Source organism: Dipodomys merriami, unplaced genomic scaffold, assembly GCF_024711535.1.
Source record: "Dipodomys merriami isolate MVZ:Mamm:240054 unplaced genomic scaffold, mDipMer1.0.p SCAF_335, whole genome shotgun sequence".
In the NCBI taxonomy this organism is placed as follows: domain Eukaryota; kingdom Metazoa; phylum Chordata; class Mammalia; order Rodentia; family Heteromyidae; genus Dipodomys; species Dipodomys merriami.
The window spans coordinates 659,299-686,713 of NW_027204882.1; the positions used below are offsets into that span (position 1 = coordinate 659,299).

Sequence of the window (27,415 nt, forward strand, 5' to 3'; positions counted from 1 at the left end):
GCACCTGCAGTGTTTAAATAGGTGCTCAATAAGCATTCCCACAATAAGTAAGGGAATCTTGACTTTAGACCTAAAATTCAGTTGAGAGGCAAATAATCAGTAAGAATTAAGAAGTGAGTTACACAATATATTAGATGGCAAAAAGAAATTTTGAAAGATTCATGCACAGAGATGAGAGATGGCAGCATTTTTAAGTGGAAAAGTCAGGAACTCGAGTAGAGGTAGGACATCTGAATAAGAAATTGAAGGAAAGGATGAGCACACTTCACGGCGTCTAAGTGTCAGTCTTCTAGAAGACTGGTATGCAATAAAAGAAGAATTCTTTAAAAAGTAAAAAGACATCCATTAGGAAGTGCCAGGATGGTTAGTGCCTGTCTATTAGTGCTTTGAAAGCAAGCTGATTGAGAGTTTGAGACCATCCTGGGCAAAGGTTAAAAGATCCTACACCAAAGGTAGAAAGATCCTACACCAAAAGAAAAGGACTGGAGGGTAGGACAAGTGGTAGAGTGCTCGCCTGGCAAGCATGAAGCCTTGGGGGTCAATAACCAGTACTAACAAGATTAAAAGAAAACAAAAACAAAAACAGTGGTTAGTTACCATCTCTAATACTAGAATTTTTCCTCACTTTTTTTTTGGGGGGGTGGTGAGTCATGGGGTTTTAACTCGTGGCCTAGGAACTGTCCCTGAGCTCTTTGTGGTCAGGACTAGTACTCTACCACTTTGAGACACATCTCCACTTGCGGGTTTTGAGGAGTTAATTGGGGATGAGTCTCATAGGGACCTTTCTGCCCAGGCTAGCTTCAAATTATGATCTTCCGATCTCAGCCTCCTGATTAGCTAGGATTACAGGTGCGAGTCACCAGTGCCCAGCATTTTTCTCACATTTTTGCTTCTTGAAACTCTTTTTAAGTTCCTTTTCATAATTGGATAAAGTAATTGGATAGTAATAAAAAAAACTATGTCCATTTTTCATAACTACTATACTAACATAACCAAAAATCTATAGAAGACAGCATTGCATCTCCCGGAACTATGCCTCCAATCAGTCTCACCCTGCCTGACATGGCCCCCTCTGAACCCTGCTGACTTGCACCACAGAACAATTCCTCAGGGAATATGTAGTAACTATGAAACGAGTGTGGCAGAAAAATCACTACATATTTGTGTGGTGGGTTTAATGAACGTGTTTAGTCACATAGCACTCAAAGACAAATCTTTAATAAACATGAGGTACATTGATGAATGTGCACATTCCACTCAGCCGAGTTACTACAGTCCATGTTTAAACACTTTACATTGTTAATTAATGTTGGCTAATATTATAACTTCTGCTAATTACAACTCAAATGTCAAGTAACATTACAGCAAACCCTTTCATTCATATTTCATGGCTGTGCTTCATTTCTTAGGGGAGGATAAAAACATCTTTCAGATAGAGAGTAATTTAATGTGGGACCACATAAAATAATGTTGACTCATTTTTTTATATTTAAAGCTATTTTACAAAAGTACATTCTGCATTGAAGGCACTGAAAAAAACCTTCTATCAGGGTATGAATAATAAAGATGCAATCAATGATTGTGATACCTATTTACTAGATACCTATTTATTAATAACAAACTTCTGTTGTCAGAAATGCTAGCAGCTATTTTGTTCATATCTCATATTTTCCCATGTTCACTCAAAATCTGTAAGAAATGCAGCACTCTTAAAACTATGCAATAAAGCAAGCAGCCACTTACTTTGTAAGAATCCATTTGAAATATCAGACACAGCTAATTAGAAGTATAAGTGAGAATAAGTCTCTCTCACCATCAAATTTTGAACTTGGTTGTGTTTGGTATTATTACTAGGATAAACAGAGAGAGAGAATATAAGGCATTTTCCTCTTAATATCAAAACTAAATATTCAGGAATAATTGGAATCTACCACTGTACAACAGTGGTCTCAGATTTGTGTGTGTGTGTGTGTGTGTGTGTGTGTGTGTGTGTGTGTGTGTGTGTGTGTGTGTGTGTGTGTGTGTGTGTGTGTGTGTATACAGGTCCTGGGGCTTGAACTCAGGCCTGTGTGCTGTATCTGAGCATCTTTTGCTCAAGGCTAACACTCTAGCATTTGAGTCACAACTCCATTTCTGGTTTTTTGAGTAGTTCATTGGAGATAAGAGTCTCAGAGGCTTTCCTGCCCGGGATGGCTTCAAACCATGATCCTCAGATCTCAGCCTCCTGAGTAGCTAGGATTATAGGCAAAAGCCACCAGCACCTCGCTTTTAAATTGTATTTGAATCCATTGCTCACACACTTTCTCTTTCTTATTGAGCAATAGAATTCACATTATAGACTCTAATCAAAAGTTCACAAAGTGAATTTTCAACTAAAACTCTAATGCCTTGTCCTTCTAAAAGGTTCCTATAGAAGAAGTGAAAATTTGAGAAATAAGGATTGAAGCCAGAGTTAGGTGGGATTAGGATATGATAAGAGAAACGCAAGTCACTAACAAGCCTTCCAGGGGTTAAGTAAGTGAATGATATAGGTAGCTGCTGTACTTCATCAGAGTAACTCCCACTGGGAGTATAGATTGAGCATAGAGTCAGAGAATCCAATGAAAAGACTACTATGCTGAACCAGATTGAAAGAACTGGCCAGAGAGGGATAATTGATCGATTGATTGATTGATTGATTGATTGATGCATTTTGAAGGAAGAGGCAAAATGGTATGCTGTTTGGCTGGCAGTAAGGTAGGAAAGGAAAATGGGAGCAGAGTGATTCCCTGAATAAGCAGAGGGACCCAGCTGAGGAAGACTGTGGGGCAGATTCCTGGGAGGAAGGCGGCTCTTTTTTCTGGACACACTGGAACTGTCTGGAATTTGGAAATTTCCATTTTGATACGGTGACATCAAGTAGATCACTGAATATACGTGCCTTAAACAGGTAACTGAGAAAACGAGGGCACATGGAGCATAAAGGTTAGAGTGTTGATACTCTGTTATTAGAGGAATGATAAAGAGTCAAATCTATATGAGTCAGCAGTATTAGAGAAATGGGTGTCCTGTGGACTGATTAAAGGAAGTACAAAAGGATGACATACTTATCAAGTGTATTAAGTAATGTTGGTAAGATAATAAAGAGTGGGAACTGGCTAATGGGTTTTTCGATGTGAAGTTCCCTTAGTGACTTTTGTGAGGAGTAGCTTCCTGACATGCTTAAAGTGGAATAATTGCAGCAACTTCAAAAAAGAATAAATTAGCAAAATTTAGATTGTGGGCAACAACAGGTAAATGAACTAGACTATGGGGAACTAGGGCTGGGACATAGCTGGGTTTCATTCCCAACACAATCAAACAATGAATAGGACTAAAAGAAATGGAGCAAATCAAGCAGTTATAAAGAAAGGACTTTACATGGATTTACAAAAACAAAATCACAAAATATATCCACAAATATTTGGATTCAAATCAACAAACCATGAAAGACACACCATAGGATTTGGGGAAGTTCTACCCTGAAAGGATTATTTGGTGATATTAACGTTATCAACAAGTGCTCATTATACTTCGTCATTTGATGTTTAAGAGCATTCTGTGTCTTCTAGAGATATGTACTAGAAAACTTACAGGAGGAATTGTATCTGTATATGTATATGCCAAATATTTACATTAGAATAGCTGATGATGGCAGTAGAGGTGGGAAGAAGCAATAAAGATAAGGTCAATGTGTGTTAATTTCTGAAGCTGAATAATTGTATATTGAGGGCAATATTATCTATACTGTTGTAAGTGTTTAAATTTTTCCATAGTAAAATTTGAAGGAGAGAGAGGAAGGAAGAGAAATTAGGGAAATGAACCCTAAGATATGTATTCAAATGGTTTTTTTTCTTTCATATGATTGTTTCTAACACATTTATAAGATTATTTCTTTGTTGCTATGTATGTCCTTCCCCCACAATATAACTGTAAAAAAAAAATGAGGATGGAGATGGGTGGGAAAAAGGGAAAGTAGAAAGAACAAGAAACAAAGGAAAAAGAGGAGCCTGAATTTGCACAGGAGAGGAGCTCAGTATGCAATAGCCAGAGAGGAAGTAGAGCCAAGGATTGTTTTAAGAATTAAGAGTATTGATTTTGTTAACTGCTATATAGCCATCCAAGAAGAAATTAGTTCAGAAATAAGTAATTTAATTCTTTACTAACCAGGATTCCAGTTAGAATGGCCAACTCAAGAGTAGTCAACAATTTTCAAAAGAAATCAATACCTATATACTGAATTTTGATTGAGCCAATGGAATGCTTAAGAATAGGGCACATTTTTAAAGTTGCTAATAACCTGACTCTTCAATTTCACCACAACTGTTTCATTCCAATTCACCCATTTGAAGCATACTTTCAGATAACCCTCTAGCTAATAACACTGATTGAAATTTCTGTTTCAAAGTTGTAATCTGCTGCTCTATTTGATTAACAAAATATTATTGCACAAAAGGTAGAATATTAAATGCAACAAATATTTAAAATCAAAAAGGACACTAAGCAAAAGGAAAAGAATGTACATATCACCTGATATGGAAGAAATAACTGTAATGTCAAAGCTCATAGAACTCATAAACTTTATAGACCACAATACAGACAATTTGCCCCATGAAGGTTAGAATGTGTTTATGACTTTAACTAAGTATCACTATCCCACAATACTGTGAAATTTGTGAAATTTATTGTAATCACTTCATCACAATAAAAAATTGCAAAACAAAAACAAAAAGGACACAAGAAGAAAAAGAAAAAGAAAAAAAGACACAAGAAAATTAGTTATATTTGAGTATGTCATGAAATCATTGGTCCCTTTATAGAATTATTGTTAAATGTTTCCTTCAATCCTCACTGTACTGATTTTTTTCCAATACTAGTGGCTGAGCTAACAGGTACTGAGTTTCTGTGTTGGAACAACTACCATGAGTAAATAGTGAGCAGGTGAATATCTATTTCCATGGTTTCTGTTTACAGTAGAGAACATTCATAGAGATTGTCCAACACTTGTAACTTCCTTTGTAATAGAAATTTAAGCACTGCCAACTCCTCCTTAATTTCTATCCATCTTCTCTGCTATGTTGTACTCATACCACTGATTTTCTCCCTATCCCTCTGACTCTCTTTCCCAGACACCAGTACCTATAAAGTCCCATCAAACATTATTTCAAGCCGTCACTTTAAATGTGAGTGATTTCAACCCAGCGCTGGTGGCTCATACCTATAATCCTAGCTCCTCAGGAGGCTAAGATCTGAGCACTGTGGTTTGAAGCCAGCCCAGTCAGGGAAGTCCATGAGACTCTTATCTCTAATCAACCACCAGAAAACCAGAAGTAGTGCTGTGGCTCAGAGTAGTAGAGCACTATCCTTGAGCAAAAATGCTCAGCAACAGTATCTGGGCTGTGAGTTCAAGTCCCATGACTGACACACAGAAAAGAAAAATGAAACAAAAATAATAATAATAAAAACATGATTTGATTTCAGTTTTCCATTCTAGGAAAAGCATCTGGACAGAAAGGGAATGGGTAGAAGGAGATCGCTCTGTTACTTTTAAAATAAGTTTCAGCAAGTACTTTGTTTCTGAAAATAGATCAGTAATTGGATTAATGACAAGGTTTCTTGCTGCTTGAACAACGCCTTTTTCCATGACAAATCTCCCAGCAATGGGAATAGAGCAGTTATGCTCTATTCTCTCGGCAGAGGCAGAGCTTCATTAGATAAGGTAAGCAAGCTCCTGGAACTCAGTGAACCAATTACTTGACTTATTCTCAGAAAATATACTGACTCTGTTGGACCAAACTGATCCATTATATTTTATACTCCTATTTCTTTCAAAAGGCACAAAATCATGGTAAGCATAAGTCACTAAAGTATATCAAATGGAAAGCTAAAAATCATAGGTTTGAAATATAGGTTGGAATTATTATTCTCATTATAGCCATTGTACACAATAAAATCACTAAGTGTGTTCAATGATCTGACTGTATGTAGTGATGCAGTTAGAAATGGTAAAACAAACTGCTTTTTGAAATTGCTTATCTTCCAAGGACTAAGAAGCAAACATTCCTGGGAGATTTCCTCCCTTTTCATTTGAGGAAAATTAACTCCTGTGAAGTTACTTTCAAAGTAAAAATAAACTGATAATATATCTTTGAGAGGGAAAAAATAGTATTTTGTCCATTAAAGAAGTGTGATTGCATTACAAGATAAGTATCAATCTACTAAACTATAAAGGAAAAATGAATAAAAACTAAAACACTGGAACTGTGCAAACAATGACATACACCTTCAATCCCTCTCCAACTGTGTATTCCTTTAACTTCTCGAAAAGCAATTTCCTGTTCTACTTGTGAACAGACCAGCAAAATAAAATCTGTTGTCATCATTACTATTGATATAATATTTCTTTGAGTATTAAATCAGTCGCTATGATATATATTGAGTTTGCCCAAATAGAAATGGACAGGCCCATCTGAATATGCCAGTGTTTCCTTTCTTTATTTCTCTGAATCTTTGGGCACCAACCAAATCTACTAAACCTAACTCTTTACAGAAGTCTTTTGGCTAATCATTTCAGTAAGACAGTCAATCTTTCACTAGCGAATGTAAAAGCTCACTACCAAGTTGTTTTAACCCAATTTTCCCAGGACCCTGAAATACTGACTTGATTTTGACATCTATACACTAGGTTTGTGTATTTCTATGGGTTTTCTTTTCACTTTGTGAAAGATAACCAATACCCAAGTGGAAGTAAATAATTTGAATGATATAAAGAAAGTAGAATGAAGGTTTAAACCCCTTTCAATATCCTGGCATATTCTTCACTCTAGGCTTAGCATGAGTTAAAAACAGCATGGGGTGAGTCTCCTTAGGATAGATGCTTACAAAACACAGATGCAAAAGCCTCAAGTATTTTTTCAAATACAGACAAAATAATATAAACAGAGAATCATGAACTTCCCTGAATGTCCACATTTGTCTCACTTATGTGACAGAATCCTTTTCTCCACTATCCTCAACCACGAACCAGATTGTGCTGCTCAACACTGCTGTACCTTAGTCCCTGCCTAGCTTGTCAAGCCCTCTCACTGTATGCTCTTTCCTTAAAAACAACAGCAAACATTTACTTTGCTTATACCCTTTCGGTTTTTAAATTTTTATTATAAAGGCAATGTTCAGAGGGGATGCAGTTACCTAAGTCAGGTAATGAGTACGTTTCTTTATGAACAGTGTCACCTCTTCCCTTGTTTTCTCCCTGCTTTTTTCCTTCCCAATCTCCCGCCCCCACAAGTTGTATAGCTCATTTTCAACACAGGTGCTTATACGCTTAATAAGCAAAATCATCTGTTTATTCTTACCTTGCTTTTCTTTTCATTGTCTTTAAGTAGTTGTACAAAGATGTCTCCATTCAACATGTCAGTTTATGACTACAATGCATCTTGATCAGTGTCACCCCTTCCATCAGCTCCCCCCATCTCTCCCAACCTCACCCAGCCCCTCAAGTTACCTGGATCCATCTTCACAAATGGACCTTGAATAAAATGACTGTATTTTCCCACCCTTCCTGTCTCCATTCATCTGTCCCTTGTCCCCCTGACCTCCTCATCCAGCCACCTCAATAAGACATGTTTCAGCTTCCTGATAGTCATTTTGTTAAACTGCAAGCCAGTTGGTCAGAGGAGTTACATCCTCCTCACATATCCCATACTTTAGTCCATTTGTTTGTGTATATATACATATATCCATGTATATGTTTTCATATTAGGTTTACAATTTAGATCTAATCACCACAAATGAGAGAAAACATGCACTTTTTGTCTCTCTAAGATTGACTTACTTCATTTAGCATTATTTTTCCAGGTCCATTCATTCTCTGCAAATGACATAATGTTATCCTTCCTTATGAGTACATTATATATATTAGATATAATATACATATACAAATGTTCATAAATACATGTTCACATGCATGTTCCATTTTATATATAAATATATACAAACATATGTATATATGCATACATATATGTGTCATTTCATATATACAATGGAACTTGGTATGTATGTGTATTTACATATAATGGAACTTCGCATATATCACACACACACTCACACACACACACACACACACACACACACACACAAACATTTTCTTCATCCACTCATCCATATGGTTTCCATAGTGTGGCAATGAACATGAATAATCATCTTCTTTTCTGGAATTTACTCTAAAAATTCATCTGCATCAGGTACTGGTAGCACATGCCTGTAATCCTAGCAACTCAGGAGACTGAGGCCCTGAGTTTAAGCCCCAGAACAGGCACAATAAAAAAGAAAAAAAGTTCATCTGCATCTTTTTACTACATCTTAAGCTACTGTGCCTCTTCTTCCCTTTTCTCTAATGTTTTCTTCGCACCTTGTACCTGTCCTCTACAGTAGAGTTAAAGACCCTCCTGAGAGCACTTTGCTAGCTCACTCTACAGATAAATAAGTGACCGGACTCAGAATCAGCCCTACAAATGCTCAAACTCACAAATGAGGAGATAAGGCAGGATGCTGTGTCAAATTCTCCAGAAAACAAAAACTTAGTTTCCAACTGGAACTAAGGAAGGAATGAAATGTGCAAGGCAAGATGTGTAGGAGAGCACACTAGCCAGTATAAGAGCTAGAAAAGCAAAGCAGGAGGCTGGTGAAGGAGAGACTAGAACTCTAACCACAGTCATTTATCGTGATTCAGTCAAAAAACATGTCACCTTTGGCTTAGAATTAGTCAGCCAACCAGAGAGCAAATTTTTAAAAAATTATTCTTTGGTTAATAGGTGAACATAAAACATTCTTTTGTCCTATAACTTAAGGTTTTAAAATACAAAATATGCCTAATAACTATTATTTATTCATTATAGTAGATTATAATAGAGATCCCTATAAAAAGTTAATTCGTATTCTATCAGATAGGAATTTTAAGATATTTTAAGCCATGCCTCATGTGTAGACCTGGTCATATATTACTTTTTTAACAAGCCTTAAACTCCCCAACTTAAGAGTCCCAGACAGAAAGTCAATGCCCCTTTATAAGTCTGTCACTTTTTTCTAAGCCTCCACCCATCATTACTTTAGAAAACTACTCTTTAATATCACAAATAACCCTTCCAAACAAACTTAATGTTCCTTATCTCTTCCTTATTACCTTAACATTTCTTTAGAATTTGACCCCAACCTCTTCCTGGACATTCTGTTTTATTGCTCTGAAATAGATGACTTTTGTTTTTTCTGTAACTTTTGTTAGTTCTTCAGTGCTTCATTCTGTGGCTCTACCTCCTCCCTGTTGTAGTTAGGTTTTTTATTTATAACACCTAGTTACTTGTCTCCCACATCTAAAGGTCAGCTATTTGAGATAGGTTCCTCGGATGTTAACTGAGCTCAGTTAATTATGAGTCTTCAATAAACTGGTGAGACTTCAATAAGCTGTGAGTCTTTAGTTTTTCTGGAAATTAGCTTGAGGGTTTTTTTCATAGTAATTTTAGAACTCAAAGAACAATGAGAAAGCAAAAACTCAACATTCAGATTTCTGATTTTGTTAAATTTTCTGCTCTCCTGTTGTCAACAAGAGTCAATACAGCAAGCTGATGGCCAGTGTGCAAAAAGAGTACCCTAGAGGGTATACAAGGAAGGTATGAACCAAAGAGGGAATTTCCCCAATCTACACATTGCACTTAGCCAAGTTATGGATGCTTCTGAAAATCTTCTTTAGATTATCACTCTATGGTACTATAATACACAGGAAGTCTACAACATTATATTCCTATGATGCCTATAACATTTCTGTGTCATTACTTCATAATCCAACTTTACAGAGCAGACATGTCCTTTCATCCTGACTTTTGTGTTCTTAAATTTCTACTGGACATTTTCATTGAGATATCCTATTAAGACTTCAAGTTTGGCATGCCTAAAATTCAATATATTATCTCCCTTCCTACTTCAACTGTTTCCTTTCTCTCCATCAAAATTAATGTATGAAATGAATATTTCTCTTAATATTTTACCTGATTCAAAAATTACATGTTTTTATTCAAGCTTCTTTCTCTTTCCTTTATCTATTTTTATAATTTTGCCTCTACTATTACCAGATAAGCATACACTAGAATCCATTTAATTTTAGTTTCTATTTTAGTAATGATAAGAAAACTTGCTATACAGAGCTATCGTAAGGATTAAATTGGATTTGCATGCTTAATACATTAAAGATACTAAAAAAGTTCCTTATTTCTTTTCTCCTTAACTTTTCTTTAGTGCTTAGTACTGAGATTTTTCACCTTCCTATCTTTGTTTTTCAACGATGCTACAAATAAAAACTAAGGCATAATAGCCACCTGCTGAGTTTATTTAGCTTTAAACTCTGCATTTGAAAAATGAGGATAAAAAGAAACACCCGTTTTGTTGGATTGTTCTAAAGTATAAGGCAATGCAAGAAAAGTTATTTGTGTTTTGAAGTAATGCAATGGTACATCTTCAATAAACATCAATTATTATAATCTATTGGTCAGCAACAATAAATACAAAGCCATTGGAAAAACAGTTTACGCATCCTTTCTACAAAGGTTGGAGAATGCATCTAGGAAGATGACTGTATGAGCTGAACCTTGAAAGGATGGTATGATTTCCCCCATATCAGGATTGACTGCCTTACCCCTGCACTCATTCATCCATTTATTAGTGTCTTCATTCATTCATTAAACAATTGGGTTTTTTTTTCCTAAGAGCATACGACATAATAACTTCTATGCCCTATGGCATTAATTAGCAACTGTCTGTGTTGAGAAGATGTAAAGAAGCCTGTGAAAATCCAAGTGGCGACCAAGCACTTATGGAAGGCCTGGTGTTCCTCTGTTGAACATAAACAATCTAGGAAAGACTAGCATCAAACAAAGCCAGTGTGTGACTATGATGCATCAAGACAACAACAAGATGAGATACCTCACAGCAGCATCTGAGCATCCACAAAACCATGAACATTGTCCAACCACAGAATGCCCAGACATCCATTCATCTTGGCTCACCTAAATGACTACTGTTTCTTTACCAATTGAAGCTTCAGTTTCCAACTAATCTTCCCTCCTCAACAACATTTTGTATTCCAAATCATACATCTATCACTACTTTCTATCATATCCAATCTGAAGCAAGGCCTTGTTTCCTTAAGTTTTTCCCAAAGCAATACTCTTGCTGGGCACTGGTGGTTCATGTCTATAATCCTAGCTATTCAGGAGGCTGAGATTTGAAGATCAACATTCAAAGCCAGGCTGGGCAAGAAAGCCCATGAGATTCTTATTACCAATTAATCACCAAAAAAGCAGAAGTGGAGCTGTGGCTCAAGTGGTAGAACACCAGCCTTGAGGAGAAAAGCTCAAGGATAGCAGTCAGAGCTTGAGTTCAAGCCCCTGAGTTCAAGAATATCAATAGATTGATAGATTGATAGATAGATAGATAGATAATATATATACTCAAAATTATAAGCTCTGCCTAAAACCTCCTACTGAGATAATTATTCTTCTTAATCCTGTGTTCTGTTTTCCTCCAACAAGTATAATAGAAAAATAGTCCCTTTACTAGAGTAAGTACACAAAAGTGTTTCTTGGAGCTATGAATCCCTTAGCAATTCTTATCTTCCACAGTGAGAAATTCTGTGAAGACTGGCAAAAGTCTGCTTCCCAGAAGTGTCACAGCTATCTTTCAGAAATGATTCTTAGACTTCATAAGCAGCACAATACTAAGACTGACATGATGATATCTCTGAATTAACATTCAGAAATGGCAAAAACATACATGTGAGATCAGAAAAGCATTATAGTTACCCTAAATCTTTCATAAAACTGGCCCTTCAGAGGAACTATATGAGATTCTTCTGAACATCCAAACCAAGTTTCCAATGCACTTTGAAATACTCATTTCCATGGAAAAACTTGTTTGAATATAAGATTCTACATCCCTTTAAAATGGTATACAAACTATAAAGTTCAAAAGTTCTAGTAATTACATTTCTTGAACTGTATTTTCATTTTGCTATCAAAAAGGCACAGAAATCATGAAGTGAAACTTGAGAAAATTAGTCTAGATTTAAAGACACACTAATATATGAATTTTAAAAAGATGACATAAACAAAAACATTAGCACATAATTAGCTCAATGTTTAAATATTTAAAAATCTGAGAAAAAAAACTTTAGTAGAAAAAAATGATATCATGACAGAACATTTTACAGGGGATAGTCTACTATATCTGAAAATAAAGAAAAAAATCAATAAAGTGGATATATAGATCACTTGCTCTATATTTGCATATATGCATTTTAAGACAGGGCTTCTATACCATTAGTCTTCAACAAAACAGCCACAGAGAGACTAATACTAAAGTCACAGGCTTTAGGGAAACGGCTGTAAAGAGCCCTGAAACACCATTAAAGCTGTTATTAATATGCAGAACTACCTTCCCTAAAGAAAGGGTTTGAAAAGCCTTCAGTGCTAGAAGTCCTAAGGACCCCATTAAAAAAAAAATGAAAGCCAAAAGAAATTCCACAGAGAAATTAGCAGTTAATTAGTAAGATAATTAGCAAAAAATAAACATAATTATTTTGTTGAGTAACATTTAAGAATTTAATAGTTAACTCTACTGATATTCACCAAAGAATCAAAAAACTTTCACAATATAGAAGCTAAAAAAGCCTTCTGTGCACATGCTAATTTGAAATTATGAATATCAGCTGTAAAAACTGAATATAAGTCGGGCCCCACAACATTAATTTTGCAAATTGGGTTCACTTTAAAAACCCTGACCTCGCCGGGCGCTGGTGGCTCACGCCTGTAATCCTAGCTACTCAGGAGGCTGAGATCTGAGGATCGCGGTTCAAAGCCAGCCCGGGCAGGAGAGACCGTGAGACTCCTATCTCCAATAAAACCCGCCAGAAAGCCGGAAGTGGCGCTGTAGCTCAAGTGGTAGAGCGCTGGCCTTAAGCTGAAGAGCTGAGGGACAGCGCCCAGGCCCAGAGTTCAAGCCCCACAGCCGACCAAAAAAAAAAAAAAAAAAAAAAAAACCCTGACCTCTACTTTGAGAATAGCTATAGCATAGTTTAGTACGTATGTATGTAAATTTTAGATGTAATTTCTATGAGTTTATCATCTGCTCCTGACTTGATATTCATTCCACATTATAAAGAATATTTGAATCCGTCTGTGACTCATAGGTGTTTTCTCTTCAAGGTTTGAGTAGAAGCATTGGATTCCTGGAAACCTAGAAATTATGCTGTTATGACTGTGAGTCCTACCAAAAACCAAAGGATGGTAGATAACAGTGGCTTAATATAGTCTTTAATATAGATTTGCCTGATAGGTTTGTGTGTGTGTGTGTGTGTGTGTGTGTGTGTGTGTGTGTGTGTGTGTGTGTGTGTGTTGCCAGTCGTGGGGCTTGAACACTGGGCTTGGGTGCTATCCCTGCGCTCTGCAGCTCAAGGCAAGCGCTCTACCACTTGAGCCACAATGCCACTAATGGTTTTCTAGTGGTTTATTAGAGATAAGAGTCTCACAATTTCCTGCCCCGGCTGGCTTTGAACCTTGATCCTCAGATCTCAGCCTCCTAAGTAGCTAGGATTACAGGCGTGAGCCACCAGCGCCCAGCTTGCCTAATTGTTTTTGTTAAAGCAACTCAGAGGAACACTGAAGAAAAGAGGTGGCTCTCAAAGGTGCTCTTCAAGAGTTCTAATGTGTAGCGATCCTTCATTTACCCAACAGTGTTAATTATGTGTAGGAATCATACTAAGCTCAGGACCAAGACAAAGGCTCCATTTCCTACCAGATACATGCAAAAACAAAAACAGAATAAGGAGAGAGGAAAAGTGCTGAATGTTCTAAGCAAGAATTCTTACTCTAGAATACTAAGAATGACTTGGAGAGCAAGGAACACAAAAGATGGGGCCAGAGAGATGAGTTCTAGGTGGTCAGGAAATGAAGTAGAAAGCTAGGGGCAGGGAAACAAACAGTCTATCTGAAGGCCAAGTCTGCAGGTGAAGGAAAGTACGGAACTATATAAGTTGGCAATTATTCATTTGACCAGGGAACACTAGTTTTCCCTGAGACCATATAGATAGAATACTATGAGATTTGAAGAGAACAGAGGAATACCAAGTATGATCCATTTAGAAAGAAGAGAAAAGGAAGCTACTAACAAAATAACACAGAATTATGAAACACTTTCTATGAGAAGGGTTCTGTGCATCACACCCTTTGGGCACAGAGTCTCATTTATGTCATGTAAAGATCCTATAAGAATAGTTGATATCATTATTACGGACTTCGAGATGAGAACCTGAGGTGGAAATGTTAATAATTTGTTCAGAGTCACACAGATAAGTCTCCAAATTCAAATCCTAATCCTTTAAGCTCACATCCTATGTCATTAAGACATCAGAGTACCAGACTGGGAAGTGGTTCAGTGGTACAGTGCTTGCCTAGCATGCATGAAGCCCTGGCTAGAAGTGAGGCTGTGGCTCAAGTGGTAGAGTGAGCAAAAGGAGCTCAGGGACAGTGCCCAGGCCCTGAGTTCAAGCCCCAGGATTGTCAAAAAAAAATTTGAACACATCACAACACATAGAAATCTAACAAGATCACAATAAGGGCCAAGAAATCACACCCAAACTAAGAATCCAAGAATTATAGGAAGAACCCAGCTGTCACGGCCCCCAAGAAGGTGGATAACATGGCAGGAAATACCAAACACTTCCCAGTCCTAACTCTCAATATTAATCAACTTAACTCTCCAATTAATCGACATAGACTGTCTAGTTGGATTAAAAAGCAAGATCCTTCTATCTGCTGCCTTCAAGAGTCACACCTTACCCATAAAAACATATTTTGAAAGTGAAAGGCTGGAATAAAATCTAGCAAGCTAATGGCCCCCATAAACAGGCAGGAGTTGCAATCCTAATAGCAGATAAAATAGACTTCAAATTAAAATTAATGAGAAGAGATAAAGAAGGGCTCTACATACTAATTAAAGGATCTCTCCTTCAGGAGGATATTGCAATTCTAAATATCTATTCACCAAACAACTGAGCACCCAAATTTATCCAAGAAACACTACTTTCCCTCAAATATCACATAGATCTAAAGACATTAATTGTTGAAGACTTTAACACACCACTATCCACATTAGATAGATCAACTTGGCAAAAATTCAGCAGAGAAACTGCAAATCTAAACAACTGCATAGATCAACTAGATTTAGCAGACATCTACCGAATATTTCACCCAGCAACATCAGAATACACATTTTTCTCAGCAGCACATGGAACATTTTCCAAAATAGACCAAGATTTTAAGTCACAAAGAAAACTTGTCCAAATTCAGAAACATTGAAGTTATGCCCTGCATTCTCTCAGACCATAGGGAATAAAATTAGAACTCAACACCAAAAGCCACCAAAGAAAGTACCGTAACACATGGAGGCTGAACAACACACTGTTGAATCACCAGTGGGTCATGGAAGAGATTAGAAAGAAAATTCAAATGTTCATGATATTCAACAAAAATGAACACACAAATTACCAGCTTCTCTGGGACACAGCAAAGGCAGTAATCAGAGGCAAGTTTATAGCTGTGGGCTCCTACATCAACAAATTGGAGAGATCTGAAACCAACAATTTAATGAGACATCTGAATCTCCTTGAAAAAGAGCAGCAAGAGAAACCCCAATCCAGTAGACGGAAAAAAATAATTAAAATTAAATTAGAAGTAAACGAATTAGAATCCAAAAAAAAACCACAGAAAGAATCAACAAAACAGAGTTGGTTCTTCGAAAAAATTAACAAAATTGACAGATCCTTAGCAAATCTTATCAGAAAAAGAAGAGTACACGCCCAAATAGACAAACTCAGGATGAGAATGGAAACATCACCACAGAAACAACCAAGATTCAGAACATTATAAGGGAATACTTCTCAAACCTTTATGCTAATTAGTTTCAGAATCTGAAAGAAATGGACGATTTCTTAGCAAATGACATGCCGAAACTAAACCATATTAACCACTGAAATAGAAACAGTAATAAGAGACCTCCCATATAAGAAAAGCCCAGGACCAGATGGTTTTACAGCAGAATTCTACAAGGCCTTCAAAGCAGAACTCACACCAATACTCCTCCAACTCTTCAATGAAATTGAAAGAAAAAGTTCACTACTGAACTCATTTTATGAAGCCATCATAACCCTCATCCCAAAACCAGGCAGGGACTCATCAAAGAAAGAGAACTATAGACCCATATCTTTGATGAACATCGATGCAAAACTTCTCAACAAAATTTTGGCCAATTGACTTCAACAATTCATCCAAAAAATCATACACCATGATCAAACAGGATTCATTTCAGTGTTGGAAAGCTGGTTCAATATACCCAAATCAAGTAATATAATTCATCACATCAACAAGAGCAAGGATAAGAACCACATGGTTATCTCAATAGATGCAGAAAAAGCATTTGGCAAGATCCAACACCTCTTTATGATGAAGGCTCTGGAAAAACTAATAATCTGTGGAACATTCCTCAATACAATAAAGGCTGTGTATGACAAACCTACAGCCAGTATTATACTTGATCGTGAAAAACTAAAACCATTTCCTCTAAACTCAAGAACGAGACAAGGATGTCCACTATCTCCACTTCTCTTCAATTTAGTATTAGAATGCCTAGCTATAGCAATAAGACAAAATGCAAATATAAAGGGGATCCAAATAAGGAAAGATGAAGTAAAACTCTCCCTCTTTGCAGATGACATGATCTTGTATTTAAAGAATCCCATGGACTCCACTCCCAAATTACTTGAGCTGATTAGAAACTTTGTCAAAGTAGCAGGATATAAAATTAACCCTCAAATATCAATGGATTTTCTGTATGCCAACAATGAGAAGAGCAGGGCTGAAATCAGGAAAGAAACTCCCTTGGTAATAACCCCACAAAAAATAAAATACCTAGGAATTAACCAAAGAAGTGAAGGACCTCTATGATGAAAACTTTAAAAACCTGAAAAAGGAAATCAAAACAGAACTTAGAAAGTGGCAAAAACTCCCATGCTCCTGGATTGGAAGGATCAACATCATGAAAATGGCAATACTTCCCAAGGCTATCTACACATTCAATGTGATACCAATCAATATTCCAACCTCATTCTTCAAGGAAATAAAAGAGGCAATCCAAAAATTCATATGGAACAATAAAAGACCCCAAATAGCAAAAACAATCTTTAACAGAAAGAACAGTTCTGGAGGAATATCAATTCCAAATTTCAAATTCTACTCCAAAGCCATAGTAATCAAAAGAGCTTGGTACTGGCACAAGAACAGACCTTAGGACCAATGCAATAGAATTGAAAACCCAGAAATTAACCCACAGACCTATAGCCATCTGATCTTTGATAAGGGAGCTAAAAAAATAGAATGGAAGAAAGACAGCCTCTTCAGTAAATGGTGCTTGAAAACTTGATTAATCACCTGTAGAAAACTAAAGCTAGCTTCTTATATATCACCCTGCACCAGAATCAACTCCAAATGGATCAAAGACCTTGGAGTCTTTGACACCCTGAAAGCAGACACCCTGAAAACATTCAGGAAGGAATAGGAGAAATCCTAGGTCTCCTTGGCACAGACCAAAATTTTCTTAATAGAGACCCAGAAACACAACAAATCAAAGAAAGGTTGGACAAATGGGATTGCATGCAGTTGCAGAGCTTCTGCATGGCAAAGGACATAGCTAGCAAGATCAATAGAAAGCCCACAGATTGGGAGAAGATCTTCACTAGCCATACAACAGACAAGGATCTCATATCTAAAACATACTTGGAACTCAAAAAAATTAAATCCTCCAACAACAAATCCTCAAAGAAACAACTGCCCAATAAATAAATGGCTAAAGACTTAAAGAGAAACTTCTCTGAAGAGGAAATAAGAATGGCCAATAGACACATGAAGGAATGCTCAACCTCTCCAGCCATAAAAGAACTGCAAATCAAAACAACATTGAGATTCTACCTCTCCCCAGTTAGAATGGCTATAATCAAGAACTCTAATACCAACAGATGCTGGAGAGGATGTGGCCAGAAAGGGAACCCTACTGCATTGTTGGTGGGAGTGTAAACTTGTTCAACCACTTTGGAAAGCAGTATGGAGGTTCCTCAAAAGACTCCACATAGAGCTCCCCTATGACCCAGCAATCCCACTTTTGAGCATTTACCCAAATGAGCACAAACAAGACCATACTAAAGCTACTATGTTTACTGCAGCATTATTTACCATAGCTAAGATTTGGAACCAACCCAGATGCCCCTTAGAAGATGAATTGATCAAGAAAATGTGATATTGATATAATATATATATATATATATATATATATTCTATAGAGAGAGAGAGAGAGAATGGCATTGCCCCATTTGTTAAGAAATGGAAAGATTTGGAAAAAATTATATTAAGCCAGGCCCAAAGAAAAATAGGTTCCATAGTTTCCTTTATTTGCAATAACTAGTATATGTCTGGGACAAGCAAAAAAGGTCAGATAAGATGATGTTAAGTGAAATGAACCCCAAGATAGGGACACAAGTGGTTTTTTCTTTCTTGCTATTGTTTCTAACATATTTATAAGGTGATTTTTTTGTATGTCCCTCCCCCACGGTATAACCCCTGTTTTCACTGAATTTGATGTTGGTATAATTTGAGGATGGGAAGGAATAAAACAAATTGTTTAAATAAGGATACAGGTTGACCCATTGCAACAATGAGATGTACAAAACGCTATGTTGAAAAACGAACTTTAAAATTCTTTGGAGGTAGGGGTTGGGCATGGGGATGGGAGTATAGTTGAGGAGGTAGGAGGGAAGGGATGGTAGGGAAAAAACAAAGGCAATAATGTTTGTCAAGAAATATACTCATTACCTTGCTCATGCAACTGTAACACCTCTGTACAGTATTTTCACAATAAAAAACTTATTAAAAAAAGACATTATAGTACCCAAGAAACCAATCTGCATTATATTTTAATTAAAATTCTATACTGTTAATGTTTAGATCTAGTTAGGATATCCAATGCCAGAAACGGAAAAAAAAAAAAAAGCTCTCATCTTTATTTATCACATAGATTTCTAATGCAGTATTTACAATTTAAAAATCTGAAAGAAATATTTTAAGCTGACAACCAGTTAATTGAGAGAAGGTATTGTTTATTTTCTATTATAGTGTGATATGAAACAAATTAAAAAGCATGGTAGGCAATGGTTACTTTTAAAAGTTAATCTTGGAAGTGGTGCTGTGGATTGAGTGGTATAGCACTCGCCTTGAGCTGAAGAGCTCAGGGACAACATCCAGGCCCAGAGTTCAAGCCCCATGGCCAACAACAAAAAAGAAAGAAAGAAAAAGAAAAAGAAAAAGTTACTCTTACTTTACTGAATAAAAAAAAGATTGCGCCTATTTTGACAATGACACTATAGTGAGATGCTTAAATTTGTCAAAAATTAACAGCAGAGAGGATTAAGAAAGACCATCCCAGCACTCAATAAATATTAATTCACTTGAGCAAAACAAAGTAATTTGAAGAGAACAATTTTTTTCAAAGAACAAATTTAACCAAGTTGGAGAATAGATTCTAATCTTTAAGACTAGAATTCAATAGTTTATGGTTTATTTCACTCACCTAAATTATACCATATCTGATAAGAACCTCATCTAACGCTTTAAGGAGGAGCAGAAGTTAGCAAATATCTTAATGAGGAATCCTAATGGGTTTTTTGTTTTGTTTTTTGTTTTTTGTGGTTTTTTGTTTTTTTTTTTGGGTCCGGTCGTGGGGCCTGAACTCTGGGCCTGGCCGTTGTCCCTCAGCTCTTCAGCTCAAGGCTAGCGCTCTACCACTTGAGCCACAGCACCATTTCCGGCTTTTTTCTTTTTTGCTTATGAGGTGCTGAGGAATTGAACCCAAGGCCTCATGCATGCAAGGCAAGCACTCTACCACTGAGCCACCTTCCCAGCCCAATCCTAATGTTTTTTTATGTCATAACATTCTAACATTTTCAGCTTATAAACATAAACTGCCAACAAAATTGTGTCACAAATACTTTACTTTCTTTTACAAGGGTACTTCCCAAAATGCTGTCAGAAAATGAGAGACAAAGACAGAAAGGCAGAAACAGAAACAGAGATCTACTTTTTTTTTTTTTCGGTTGGTCATGGGGCCTGAACTCTGGGCCTGTGCGCTGTCCCTCAGCAATACAGCCCAAAGCTAGTGCTCTACCACTTGAGCCACAGTGCCACTTCCAGCTTTTTCTGCTTATATGGTGCTGAGGAATCGACCCCAGGGTCTCATGCCTGCAAGGCAAGCACTCGACCACTGAGCCACCTTCCCAGCCCAGAGAGATCTACATTTAAGTGGTAGGTAAGGGGAAAATGCTGTCTACAAAAAGCTTTTCTTCTTCCTCTTCTGCTAAGCTATAAGGAACCACAAAGACACTTCTGTACTCCTATTGGCTCCTAAAGCCTTTCTACACACAAAAGTAAGCCACCCTCAAGTTTAGAAGACATGGAGAAACTTCACAGGTTTTATAGAGTCACTCATAAGTGTTGAGATATTTCTTAACATAAAGCCAGATACTACACCCAACAAAGAAGATATCAATTCCTATGACTGTCCTGAGTCCTTCATTGAATGCATGCATGAGGCCCTGGGTTTGATTCCTCAGCACCATATAAGCAGAAAATGCTGGAAGTGACACTGTGGCTCACCTAGTAGAGCACTAGCCTTGAGCTGAAGAGCTGAGGGGCAGAGCCCAGACCCAGAGTTCAGGCCCCAAATAAATAAATAACAATAACAATAACAATAAAAATACAATTCAGAGATTATTCTAGTGGGAAAGGGGTGTGGCGCTGAAGAGAACTGACTCTTCATGTCAGGCAATGTTCTACTACTCAGCTACACCCCCAGTTCTGATATTTGTTTTCTTTTCTTGTCTGAGACAAAGTCTCCCTGTTCAAAGCCTGGAACTTCGATTCTCCTACCTACGCTTCTCAAGAGCTAAAATTACAGATGTAGTCTATCACACTTCAGATGTTGGGATTTCTTTTAATAGAAATTGCATTTATGCTATTGAGACACTTATAGAGTCAGAATCACAGAAGTGTATTTCATTGTTGTTAACATCATGAGAGTCTGCCATTGGCACAAAGGGCATCAAATGGGTTGTCTATACTGCTACCTTTGGCATGTCCAAGTTTAATGAGGCAGAAACCACCAGATGCTGCTGGCTTATCACCATTTATATGGTGATGACCACCCACTCCCTGCTACCACTGCCATCATCAGGATATTAACCTCTGCTGATGCATGACCCTAAGAGAAGTACAAAGACAACACCTAATATATATATATATATATATATATATATATATATATATATATACATATATATATATATATATATATAACTAAACGGTAAAGCAAACTTTTTAAACTCTTTAAAGAATACTCATGCTGTGAAAACTACACTTTCGCTGATCATCTTGACTTTTTCAATATATTTGATTTTTTTTACTGTAAAAGCAATAAGATACAAAGCCATTTGTCTTGACTCCATGATTTAAAATATAATTTTCATGTCATTGTTTTCAGGGTGAATTTTAACTTTATCTTTAAAAATACTGGATAACATATTTAAAGAGCACTCTGCATATGTAGAATGAGGTTTTTAAAAGATTCCGTGTTGAAGAAAACGTATTCATCTATAAGAGGACCTAAGAATAAACTTTGATTGAAGATAAAATAAATGCAATGCTTTTTCATAGAGAAAAACCTTTAAGAATTGGATTATTATATTACTTAGTGTAAGAGATATAGAATAAAGCATTTTTAACTTGAGTATTAATCTTTTAGTAAGGTGATTTATAATAGTATAGTTTTTCACAACATCTCTACTTCCAGGTATTAAAAGAAGATGAAATCAAATCTTGAACTAATTTGCCCTGGCCTTAATAACTCCAGAAGTGCTTATACTGTTTTCTTACTAATACAAGTCAAGATTAAAGACATAAACAGATATACACTATATATACCACATTAAATTGGTCTAATTAGAAATTTGATGACTCCTCCACTTTCATTGGTTTCTCACTGCCTACTCATCTCACATAAATGAATATAAACAATTATCCTTCTTCAATTCTATTTACTGAGCTCAATTAACCTCATTAACTTTCACAATGTTCATAAGGAAAAATGAAGTATTAAGTTTGAAAACCTCACTGAAGAAATAATATCAAGGGAGCCAGTTTTGTGTTTTGGTTTGGTTTTTAATCTGCTTCCTTGGGTAGTTAAGCACTGTATGGGCCTCTTGGACCCTCTTACTCTGAAAACTGCAAGTTAAAAAATTAATCTTTTTTGAAATTAATGGGAAGTTTAGAGGGTTTTGTGCTAAAAATACTAAAGGTGGCAAGAACCTTCAAAAATTAGCCCAGGATTCCATGTAAAGCCTTCATGAACACAAAGAAGGAAAAACATATCCTGTCATGTGGAGAAGCAGTATGGTAGAACCTTCAAGTCTGAATTGTGATCTTAAGAGAGGATCACTCTAGCAGTCTGAGCTGGTAATGACATATGGAAACACTGTTGAAAACCAAGACCAAGACACAAGTTTTGAAGTTAGGTGCAGAGAGAAAAGAGTGTTCTTAGCTATAGATCATCCTTGAAAATAATAAAATAAATAATAATAAAATGGCTTCAATACTGTAGCTGCCTCATGTTGTGTTCCTAAGCAAAGGCAACCAAAATTGACAAGGGCCTTGTTCTAAGCAAAACCTTTTATCCAGAAGCTTATCTTGTTTCAGTCCACTAGTCTTTACAATTTATAATCCCATCAAAAACAAATGTAGTTAATAATACATTACATATAAAGTATAGGAGTTTGTGTTTCCAAATCATCAAAAAATCCGGAGGTCTAGGCAACCCCAGAGATCTTACAAAAGAGAAAATAGAGTCCTCGAGCTGTTAAACAAATCAAATATATATAAATACTAGTAGATTATGAATCCCAGGCACTAAATATTAACTTTATAGTATTTATGCAAATATGGTTTGCTACGCTTAATATAAATATGCATAATGCTCTTATTACCTAGAAATTACATAGTAATGAAAACACAAAAATATATGTAAGCATTTAATGACTTTTTAAAAATAGATGTTCCTTTGCTGTTTAGGAGCACCTTAGTTTTTTCCCCATGGACTTTTATGTGAAATTGAGTAAGAAAAGATGTAGACTATTGCAAAAAATAAATGTTCACACAGATAGTTTTCTCATTTGAGAACTAATCAATCCCATCCATCAAAAGTCTAAATTTCAATTAATTTCTAACTAGTCATAGAAGTCTATCCCTTCTTAACATTTATAAGCTTTTGATGATGGAAAGAATCTCAAATATCCTATCTGGATTATAAGTGTGAAAACTGATGAAGATATTTCATGACTGTGACCTTACTATCCTATCCTGTTGACAGTGAAGGATGATGCACCTCTCATGAAAGAAGGATCATAGGAGAACATAAGTGCTTCACCATTATGATGCCATTCTAGAAAATAAGGCCATTTCCTGAGAGACATTCATAGTCTTAGCAAAACTGAGACCAACAGATCCTTCTGGCTTTCCATTCTACCAGAACCCACAAATGCATTGTGAAAACAGTGCTTTACCTACTTTACAGTCAACGATCAGTAAAATAACCTTTCAGTAGATAGATAGATAGACAGACAGACAGACAGATAGTATGAGCATGTGTTTTTCCCTTTTTGTTCAACTATAAACAAAAGGTTGTATAAATTGTAGGCCTTATTCAAATAGTAGGATAGTTTTTTTTTGAGACAAAATCTTTACCATTCTAAGAAATAATGTTTCTTGTTAAATTTTACTGCCTCTCCACCTGGCCAGTTTTTAGTTGGGACCACCAAGAGATAACCCTCTCGGAGTAGCATATCTTAGAATGGGAGACTCTAAGAGAAATGTTTCTGTCATGATTTCACCAGAAAACCTAGTCTTGTTGAGATATTATCTGTCTTGTTGGTAGGTTAGGTTAGTAAGGTTAAACTATGTAATAGAAAGTATTGGGATTGGTGTTTGGGTTTGAGTTATTACTCCAAAATGCGTCTAAAGTTAAATCACACAGAAAGCACTGGGTTTTAGATTCGAATATACAGAAGAGTCCTATGCAGTTCACTTTTGACAGTGAGGCCAGCATTGTGTTACATAAAAAGGAGAAGTAGAGTATTATTAAGTGCACCCCTTGGTAATGTTGAAGAAAGCCCCCGGAGGGTGTGCAGACTGTAATGGAAATGATTTCAACAACCATTAGTTGCCAGGTTCACTCTCTCTGGGGCAAGGTATGCTTTCATCCATGAGTCTTCTCAGTGCCTACACATAGTTTTCTAGGCAAATCTGCAGATAAGGAAGCTGTAAGTGGATAGAAAAGAGAACTTCACCAGGCCCTCAAAGAGTTAAGAAATCAAGTGTGGGTTTGTACTACTCACGGCTCTGCTTGGAGGCTCCTGTCCTCAGCCACGTAGTTAGAAGGAATGTAGCCCTGCAGTTGCTGGCCAAAGCCATCTCCCCTTTTCTCCAAGTGTCTGGCCAACCACCAGCCCTCATGAGAAGTGTCCAGGACTTGGAGTTTGTCGCCTGCATGGAAACTTAGGTCCTCTGCCGTCCGGGCATGGTAATCAAACAGAGCCACAAAGTAGTGGCCATGGCTTCTCTCTGGAGTCTGTTTCTGTGACACGGGGGCTTCAGGGGGATAGTGGGCCGCTGGGTTCGCAATCACCACCGACTTGTCAGCCTCTTGGGACAAGCAAGGGAGACAGGGCTGCAGGTATGCCCAGAGCCTCAAACAGATGTTGCCCATGGCACCCCAGTGGGAGGAGGGAGAAAGGGGCTTCTTGCTCTGGGCGTCTGCAGATTCACTGGATCAGCACCAGCTCACCATACTTTGGAGAGAGTGAAGAGTCCGGTTTCATAAGAGTCTGAATTCTGTTCTCGCCTGAGAGACTCAGCACCTGGCTCTCTGGCGTTCTGGCCCTCAGTTCCAGCCCCAGGGCAAAAGCCAGTCGGGACTGGGGGCAGCTGCTCTTCTTCCTGCCTGCTTCACAATCCCACAACAACAACAACAAATGAAATACAATTAAGAGAGCTCTATTTAGACGCACACAGGAGAATAGAAAGCAGTCACCTATCCCTCCGTCCTAAGAAAAAGTTAGCAAGAGAGGTATTTCCTCTAGGTAAAAAAAATCTCCCTCCCAGCTTGGCCCAGGCCAGTCACTCTCACCCAACTTCAAATCTGTTTCTGTGGTTTCACCAGTCCTGATCCCAACTGTCCTTGCCTTCTCGCTAATGAATAACCAACCAGCTAGGGCTGCTGCCTTTAACATCCTGAGCTATGTGCAGACTGTAATCATTCCTCCTTACTTCCTGGTTGCCTTCAGTCCAGAATCTAAACCGGACTCCCTCTTCCCCCTCCTTTCTCTCACACCCATAATAGACCAGCCCCCTTACCAAGGAGCCAGACTCTTAAAGCAGCCGCCAAAATGTATACTGCTTTCTTTCACTCTGGAGAAACAGGCTAACCCAGGTAGCTTTTTGTCTTGTTTTATGTTCCCAACATAAAACAGGACAGAGATTTTTCTTTCCTCTCTCTCTCTCTCCACAAATAGGAGTGGGATTGTTTTGCCACCACAAGAGAAAATTTTAAAAAAAGAAAAATTAGTGTGTTGAGGTATTGTTGCCAGACACAGGGCAATTGGGAGGGAGGGGGAAAGGAAACATTAAGTCCATTTTTTCCCCAATCACCAGAAATAGATTTTAATAGCCTCAGAGTATATTCATGGTCTGGAAAAGTAAAAGAGCAGCTGAATAAAATGCTGAGAACCTGCAATGCTGCCTTTTCCCACAGAGACATTTAATTTCCAATCTTTCATGAACTATTTTTGAAACACACACACACACACACACACACACACACACACACACACACACACACACACACACACACAGGGGGAGTAGGTGGCCAATAGAGAAATAAGAAGGCAACTCTCACTGTGAAGATTCTTTTGGTTGAACATGAACACCCAGGTCTACATAAATCTTACTGTCTTGGTTGATTGCAGGAGATGGGGAATGAATGAGGCTGAAGTCTGTACAGCCATTCTAAAGCAGACAGTGGGTTTTGCACTACTTCCTCAAGGCAATCTTCAGCTGTTCCTGGATTTTAAGAGCTACTGGACAAGAAGTTTAGACAGTTCAGCATACTGCCATTTATTCTACCAGAGAGCACTGCAAAATTGTTCGTGACATGCCACTTATTTTCCAACAAAACATTCATTTTTTAAAAAATTCTCTCTTAGGGACTGGAATTGTAACTCTGATCAGGCTATACTTAACAGTCATGAGGCACTAGGTTCAATCCCCAGGATTACACAAATAAATGCTCTCTTAAAAGCCAACTTTGTTAATAAGTGTTGCCCGAACCTTGAGCCTGGTTTTAAGACAATCTTAATCCTCCTGTACTTTGTCCAATTGTAGAGTATTTTCAGTAATTAAAATAATCAGATTCAAGGGAAAAGGAGGAAGGAGGAAGGAGAAGGAAGAGGAAAGAAGGCAAAAAGATTGACAGGTTGGGAAGAAAGGAGAGAAGAAGGGAGTGAGAGAGGGAGGGAGGAAGGAAGGCAGCAAACTATGGCCTTAGCTCCACCTGCTATTATTTCTTTGTTCTAGCTAGGCACCAATGGACAGATCATTTGGTTAAAACAAGATCCTGTATCACGCCCCATGGTTTCTCGGATTATTCCCAGAATCAATCAGACTATAAGTAACAAAAAGCAAAAATACAAAAGCCAAAAACTGAACCAGGTTTCTACATAGTTGTTGATTTTTGTTTTGTTTTGTTTTGTTTTTCTTTTTTGGTATTGAGGATTGAACCTAGGACATTTCACTTGCTAGGCAAGGGCTTTGCCACTGAGCTACATCCCAGCCCTGTTGTTGATTTTGAATATCATGGATCCTCAAAGTGAATGTAGATACAATTCCATATTTTAGTCAGGAGAAGAAAAAATAAGTACATAACAGTGACAAACTATATGGAATATTTTGTTTCAAACACAACAAGAATTATAAGCATATACCATTATGTTAATATTCTTCAACAGAGCTGTAGACGCTGAGGTCTTTCCTGAGATTTAAACATGAGCTAGAAATGAAAGAAGACTTGGGAGCAATAAGAGTGAGATTCAAATACAACTTGTAAGTGGGGTATGAAATGCCAAGATCTCCAAGATTCCACATGCCTTCGC

At 37.2% G+C, this 27,415-nt stretch overlaps 1 protein-coding gene across 1 annotated transcript in view; it reads right to left on the minus strand.

Moving 5' to 3' along the window:
- The window catches only part of Frk (fyn related Src family tyrosine kinase), an 87,595-nt gene extending 62,056 nt beyond the window's left edge, over positions 1 to 25,539 (minus strand). The window contains exon 1 of the mRNA XM_069986952.1: positions 24,605 to 25,539. Within this exon, the coding sequence (XP_069843053.1) occupies positions 24,605 to 24,975 (371 nt within the window). The 5' untranslated portion in view covers positions 24,976 to 25,539. The remainder of the gene's footprint in view (positions 1 to 24,604) is intronic.
- Positions 25,540 to 27,415: the final 1,876 nt, after the last annotated feature.